Source organism: Arabidopsis lyrata (genome assembly GCF_000004255.2).
Source record: "Arabidopsis lyrata subsp. lyrata unplaced genomic scaffold ARALYscaffold_3, whole genome shotgun sequence".
NCBI classification, from domain to species: domain Eukaryota; kingdom Viridiplantae; phylum Streptophyta; class Magnoliopsida; order Brassicales; family Brassicaceae; genus Arabidopsis; species Arabidopsis lyrata.
This window is the reverse complement of record NW_003302553.1, coordinates 4,586,481-4,593,855: the sequence shown is the minus strand read 5'-3', so window position 1 is coordinate 4,593,855 and position 7,375 is coordinate 4,586,481. Positions and strand designations below refer to the sequence as shown.

The window sequence follows — 7,375 nt, the reverse complement described above, 5'->3', positions numbered from 1 at the left end:
CAGCGAGAAGCTTATTCTCAACTTGTTCACCCCTTATAGGTGATCAAAGATGGATGCGACAGTAGTAGAAACGACGAAGCCGAATCTAAAGAAAAAGAAAGTAAGAAGACCAACGGTGGCACAGAGCCTACACCCCAAGTTTCTCAATTAGATAGTAGCACTCAGAAGAAACAACCATGGAGCAAGGAAGAGATTGATATGCTGAGAAAAGGAATGATAAAATATCCAAAGGGGACATCTAGAAGATGGGAAGTTGTTTCAGAGTACATTGGTACAGGAAGATCCGTAGAGGAGATTCTGAAAGCAACTAAAACAGTTCTTCTCCAAAAACCAGATTCAGCTAAAGCATTCGATTCTTTCCTCGAGAAGAGGAAACCCTCTGCTTCAATCTCATCCCCCCTCTCCACAAGAGAGGAGCTCGGAGAATCTCTGCCCACGGTGACTACCACGGCAAATGCAAAACCCTCTAAAGAGACTGTCGTGGGGAAGAGCTCGAGCAGTCAAAGCTCAGACAACAATGGTGAAGTAGGTGGAAGTTCAGACGCAGATAGTTGGTCAACTGTGCAAGAAAGAGCTTTGGTTCAAGCTTTAAAGACATTCCCGAAAGAGACAAGCCAAAGATGGGAGAGAGTAGCTGCAGCTGTTCCTGGTAAAACGATGAACCAATGCAAGAAGAAGTTTGCAGAGCTCAAGGAAATCATTAGAAACAAGAAAACCGGAGTCTGAGGTAAAATCAATTCGGATTCCCATGAGAATTTTGGGTTTGAATCCTCTTGGGGCACCGTTACTTTGCGAGAAGATAGACCTAAAACTTTTTTATTATTTGTAATGATTCATTTCCCTTTGTTGTCTCTATATATTGAGAGTGCTGGAGCCACTATTATGGAGTATTTTTTTTTGACATAATCTTATGTATTGTATGAGTAACAACATCTTAGTTTTCAAGTTACGAAATCGGTTAATGTCGGAATTAGAAGTTGTCTCCGGTCTCAATTCGAAGTTGGGCTATAATAAGACTTAACTTTAACGTCGCTAAATCTGAACTGGAATATTTTTTTGATATGCTTTTTTTACAAACTAACCAAAACCAATGAAGCTGAAGTATGATGGAATGAAGTCAGAACAAGAAATTGGTATATATAAATGCTTTAAAGCATAAGAGATATCATATCAGGTGAAGAAAATCCAATTTTTTTACCAAGTCCATAAATCTTCTCTCAGCTATAACAAACCGCAAGTCATGTAAGCCAGTTGCATGAAAATACAGAAAGATTCAAAGTGTGATATGGTTCATTTCGTTACAACGACCAAACGGGAGGCATATTAGTCCATCCACAAGACCCGACGCCTCGTGGTGTTTGACCTGATGATGACCCAACAGTCACGTAACTGTTCCCAGTGTCGTCACCACCAAGAAGAAGCGCAAGCGCATCGCTCATGCTGCTTGTATCTCTAACAATCCCAAAACAGCCTTGGTCAAGCCAGCTCGACGCAAGTAAAACATCAGGCCGTGTAGTATCAACTCTCTTTGGTTCCCAAACCTGATCAAACTCTTCTGTCTTTACAACATTCCCTGCAAAAGCTTCATATACGAAAACCAACACAGCAGCATAAGAATCAATATGAAACAAGATTAGATAAGATACCAATCAACAAGTATCTTTGATCAACTCACCTGATGAAATTCCACCTGCGCTAAGTTGCATGGGCATTGTAATCTCAGAGCGAGTCAAATTCTTTTGGGAATCTTCATATTCACCTGATTTGATCAGTGTGCCGCCACGTGGTACATTCTGAGTAACATTGGTCGTGCAAGTAGTTGAACTGAAACTCTTCTGGGGTGATGACATCAACAAACTGTGCTTCGCACTAGTTTTGATCTTGGCCTCATGAAGTAACATATCTAGTAGGCCGGTGTCGCATGAAGAGAAACAATCTGACTCCTCTACCTGCGATGATGGTGGAGATTGAATATAGGCATCAACAGAGTCAAGGAGATCTGAGTGTGGAGGTGACGGTGTCGTCTTCCACTGATCAAATGCACTAGTTTCTGAATATTGGAATGAAGGGAGCTCCAGCTTCACTGCCCCAAACGAGGGCTTAGAAGTAGGAAGCATGCCATACATAAGGGTATGGCTATCTGGAATCATCATATCAGATAAATGTTGGTTTCCGTAAGGAGGATGATCAACATCACAAGGCGAGATACTGCAAGATCTGGGATTCTTCTGTGAAGCAGTATTCTGAAAGTGTTCCGGAGATTGGAATTCATGCTTTATGTTACTGCTGCACATAGGAAACCGAGATCCAGATTCCCAGATTTGCCTTGGGGAAGGCAATATTGGTGGCATGTAGCTTTCATACCGGGAAGAACTTGGGCCAGTTCCTAGCATGTTGCATGCAACCAAATCTGATAGGTCAGAAGCGGCAGGTAACAAGCTAGCAGCAAAATTTAGATCATCAAATAAGACATTAGCTTTGGAATTCCCCAACTGCAAGAAATCTTGATGTCTTCTTCTATCTACTCTTATGATATTACTCTTTGTATACTCTTCGCTCCACTGAAAGTCTTCAACATGGATTTCAGGAGGGTAAAGTGGTAAGCCTGCACGTTGTCTCCTCTTGATACGAGTGTTCCAATAATTCTTTATCTCATTATCTGTTCGACCAGGTAACTAGTAAACAAGAAGAAAAGATAATACCAGAGTTTAGTCTTCAGGCTCACAAAAACTATCAAAAAATGAAAATGGACCACGATCAGGTAGCTTCCACAGTTATGAAACTACTTACATGTTCAGCCATCTGTGCCCATTTATTTCCCATCTTGGCGTGCATTTCAACAATGAGCTGTTCTTCTTCTTGGCTAAATGCTCCTTTCTTCAAGTTTGGCCTCAGATGATTAGCCCATCTCAGACGACAGCTTTTACCACAACGGGCCAGGCTCGTGTGTTTCTGCACAGCATTCCAGTTACCCTCGCCATGCTTCTTTACATAATCAATTAAAATCCCGTCTTCAGTTGAAGTCCATGGTCCTTTCTTCAGGACACGGCTTTTCCCTCTACTTCTGCAGCCATTGCTAATACTATCAGCAGCTGGTGATTCATTATGGATGCTGGAGTGCATACCATCATCACTATCAACCGTGGTTGTTGTGTAACTCATCTATTTCTACTTAAAGCAACACAGACTCCAGCACTTCAATAACAATTTAGACATCAAGCTCCCACCTGAACCAATTTAGAGAAACTCTTTAATATTCCAGGCAGCATTCATGTGTATATATCAACAAAATAATGACATTATAAACTTCCAAAAGGAGGAGAAAACTGAAAACAGACAGTTAGAAAACATGTATAGTAGATCGATTCATATCTACCGCTACAATATGAGTTGATACTAGGCAACAACTAAAAGTGTTTAATGAAAATTCTACAGAACACTAGTAACACCATTTTGACGAATCATTAGATATGCATTTCGTATTTGAATGAAAATCCACAAATGGAAACCAGAAACTAGCTAAGCACCACTTTACAGCTTATTTGGATACTAGCACAGAAGCTCTGAAACATCGAAATGACTTCTGTATCAAAATTCGCAATCTCTAGATCTTAGTACCAATTTCGAATACGAATAATTCGATATTCAATCAATCCGAAACTAGGATTGAACAATGAAAATATCTATTGACAAGAATCAAAAAGCAACTAAAGGTACAACAAACACGAACCCTAGCTGAGGTAAAAGTAAGCTCTCTATTCAGTATCTGGCAATCTTAATACAATCAGCAAAACATAGACAAAGAAGAAGAAGAAGTCGAGATCTACAGCATGAGACGAAATCGGAGCTCGAGTTTGAGCTGAAGATATCCGATTTGGTAATAGAAAACACACACAAATCGTAAATTTGAATCGAGAAAAATTTAAGCTCAACAACTGATCAGAGAGAATGAAAACAGAGATTGAAGATCAGAGATCCGTGGAAATGGATTCAAGACCTAGTAACGGAAGAACAATCTAGAAGAAGACAAAAACATTACCAGGAGAGGGAGAGAGATAACGCGGGAAAGCTCGAGCGAAGATATCTCAGAAAATGGAGAGAGATAGAGAAAGAGATCCAAGTTCCAAAGGAAGATTCATCACAGCTCCGGTTGCTCAACAGAAGTGGCAAAGAGATTAGTTAATTTAGGAAAGAAACTAAAATAATAATATAACTCTCCCCCACTTAATTAATATCCTTTTTTTTTTTTGTCAAGAATCCAATATCTTTTTTAGAAAATCAATTAACTAAGAAATCCCGTATCTTTTTTTATCAATTTTGAAATTTCTAATTGTTGATTTAATTATCATTTGTATAAGCTGGATGAGAACAAAAAAATAACATTGGTGATTTTTTCTAGTCAATTTTCTTTTGAAACTGTATTGTAAATTACGAAATGTTACATAATACTCGTAATACTAATATTTACGAAATGTTTCATTTAATTATATATATATATTTTTGATAAATATTTGGTATACGCGTCTTGATATAAACATAAATTGCAATTTATACTTTAATTTAATGATGTATAAATGAGCTAATGACGTAGATACGTTGAGAGTTGAGACTACGAGACTCCCGCACTCATATTATTAATTAGTGTCATTCATTCCTTGTCAACAAATAGATGATAATGACAGCGACTCTCTAACGATCTAATCAGATTACTGATGACTTTGAACCTCTTTCAGCTTATTGACTATACATAGCAAATATATAAGTTTATTATAACGATGAATAATTGTTTTTGTTTTTGTCTTCGGTTAAATTCTTTGATTTTAAACTCAAATTGAGGAAAGGGTCGAAATCCCTTATACGATCTGAATATCTGATGGACAACTATAGTAGGAATCTACCAACATTGGTATACGAAATTTTATAATGTAAAACAATACTATACTACTATAGTAGGAATTTACCAATATTGGTATACGATATTTTTAAAATTTGATAAAAATAAATATAATAAGTTATGGTAAACACTATTTTAAAATGCAACCATAGATAGCATTGTTTTCCATCTAGTTAACAATTAGCTAAAGCCCTAGTTGGAAGAAAGAGGAAGGTGAGCGAGCGCGTGGACCTCGTGATTCTGAATAGCTCACGTATTGTTTGTGGCCTGAATTTTGGTTATGTACATAAATAATGTCATATGAAGATAAGTACACGCCTGACGCAAGCTTGACAATACAAGGAAAAATGATAAAGAGACGATGATAAAAATGATATAATGTACCCATATATCATGACCAATTACACCAAACCCCCAGTGCTTTGGCTTTTTGGGTTATGTTTTGAGACTCTAGAAATAGATTCTACTAATAACGGATAATAGTTCAAGATCTTTCAAGGCTTCTTAATTTGAAATGGATTCATGTTTATATATTTGTTTCAATCAATTGGGAATACAAATAATAGGGTTTTTTTTTTAATTATAAAGTGTGTGAAGAAGGGATATGATGGAGAGAATAATATAGAAATATGGAAAGCAGTGTAAACTTGGTAAACGTACGAGGAACGTAAAGAAGATCAGTTCCACTTCTCCGTGTCTCACGCTTGTCTCTCTTTGTCTGTCTTTTTTTTTTTCATCAAACACCATTTATATTAAGTTATCAGAAAGATATACTCTCCGCTGGGGAGAGCCATTCAGGAACCGAGTTGCTTACATGGGAAAAGAGACTCTTCCGAGCCCGAGCTTTTTTCGCTAAACAGTCAGCTCGAATATTAAAACTACGAAGAAGAAAACGAATACTAAAAGAAGGGAAAAAACAACGAAGAGACCGGAAAGAAGCCAATTCTGCTGCAAAAGTTGGCCATTCTTCTTGATTATCGAGAAGTGATATCATGTCGGAGCAATCTGTTGCGAAGGCACCAGAGGTGACTCCTAGCGAGATCAAACATTCCATTGCCCACAACAAAGAATCCACTTCCGCATGGAGCGGTGAAAGACTTCTTTTCAAACTCTTGAGACCGAGATGAAGGATCCGATCTTGATCAACTAATACCCATCCATATCCGCTTAAAGTATCCTCTAAGTGCCATGAGGCATCCACCTGACATTCCGATGTCTCTCTTTGTCTGTCTACCTTTCTCTATTTTGTTTCTCACATTTTATTTGATCTTAAATTTCGCTGACTTGTACAATAAATTCTGACGATTTCCAGCAAACAATTAATGACAAATTATTGTTTGATCTTATAATTCGCTGACTAGTATAAAATAGTTGAAAAATTATTTGACGGTAAAACTAAAAATTATATATCTAATCAAAAAAAACAAAAAACTAAACTCGATCCACCATAATAACGAAATTCGACACAATAACATGTATATTTCGATGGATTATTTCGCATGCGTATCTGGTAATTTGATATCATATAGGACATATGTTGATTGCGGGACAAAAGATAAAATAATTTGGACAATCATATGTACACTAACTAACAAATATTTTATGGGTTATGGCAAATGATATGGTTTGAACATGGATGACAAAATCGGTCTCTATTAGCCATTTGTACTAATGACCTTAATCTGAGATCTCAGTGAACGTATTTTAATTTGTTATATATATATATATATATATATACTATATATTATATATATATATATATATATATTTGAGTTAAAGCACCAACTAGTCTCTTCTTTATCGCTTCACATATATAAAGTCTCTGTCTCTCTCTTACTAGGTCACTAGACTCTAGATTAAGGATTGAGATTAGGGTTTCATGTTTCCAGCAAAATGGTGCCGTCTTGAGTCTTGAAAAGATCCAAGAGATCCAAGACAAAACCAAAGATCCAAATCACTACATATACATCCCTATCACCAACCAGCTACTGTTCGCTGTTGGAGCATCATCAAGATTCACAAATCATCAAGTATTCGTGTAAATGAACCCATTTATAATTATATTGTTGATGTATGTATGAGAATCTTGATGATGCTGCAGCTGCAATCAGTGGCTTACACATATAAACAGGTATGTGTTGATTGAAAATTATTTCGTAGTTCATTTTTTTTTTTTTTTTTTTGTAGGAATCCACAGATCGGATCACACGAGGAGGTGCTTATCTTGAACTTTTTGGTATGTTCATTTTATCTCTTTCTTGAATTCTTGTAGATGTTTTGAACCTCTCAAATGATCTTAGTTTTCCAAAAAAATCCTTAATTATCTGGTTCGTATATAAGTATCTCTAGATCCATTATTTTTAGAATTTTTACATCTCTCAGCTTTCGTCCTAATTAGTATATGTTTTCTGATGAATTCAGTGTGTATATATATATGTTTGAGTAGATTTAACGAATATGTTATAGTATGTACTTCTTGAA

At 36.6% G+C, this 7,375-nt stretch overlaps 2 protein-coding genes across 3 annotated transcripts in view; one reads left to right on the top strand and one right to left on the bottom strand.

Moving 5' to 3' along the window:
- Positions 1-978, top strand: part of LOC9318799 (dnaJ homolog subfamily C member 2) — a 3,460-nt gene extending 2,482 nt beyond the window's left edge. The window contains 1 exon segment of the mRNA XM_021032678.1: positions 14-978. Coding sequence (XP_020888337.1) covers positions 14-726 — 713 coding nt within the window. The 3' untranslated portion in view covers positions 727-978.
- A 158-nt stretch (positions 979-1,136) lies between these two features.
- Positions 1,137-4,213, bottom strand: LOC9318798 (transcription factor MYB65). Of its 2 annotated transcripts, none has more exons than XM_021032585.1 (4): positions 4,040-4,213; positions 2,791-3,227; positions 1,676-2,675; positions 1,137-1,573 (listed from the first exon to the last, which is right to left on the bottom strand). In XM_021032585.1, exons 2-4 carry the CDS (start codon positions 3,160-3,162, stop codon positions 1,299-1,301), a joined length of 1,647 nt encoding a protein of 548 aa, XP_020888244.1. In that variant the 5' UTR covers positions 3,163-3,227; positions 4,040-4,213; the 3' UTR covers positions 1,137-1,298. The 2 variants fall into 2 exon arrangements, with proteins under 2 accessions (XP_020888244.1, XP_020888243.1); XM_021032584.1 differs by having other exon boundaries at positions 1,137-1,582; positions 4,040-4,211.
- Between the last annotated feature and the right edge of the window lie 3,162 nt (positions 4,214-7,375).

What these genes read in the sequence shown, in the direction of transcription:
- LOC9318798 (XM_021032584.1), bottom strand. Translation starts at nt 3,162, where the DNA reads ATGAGTTACACAACAACCACGGTTGATAGTGATGATGGTATGCACTCC. An exon ending in GGGCACAGATGGCTGAACAT is followed by an intron (nt 2,676 to 2,790) that starts GTAAGTAGTTTC and finishes CTTGTTTACTAG; the next exon opens with TTACCTGGTCGAACAGATAA. An exon ending in CGCAGGTGGAATTTCATCAG is followed by an intron (nt 1,583 to 1,675) that starts GTGAGTTGATCA and finishes TCGTATATGAAG; the next exon opens with CTTTTGCAGGGAATGTTGTA.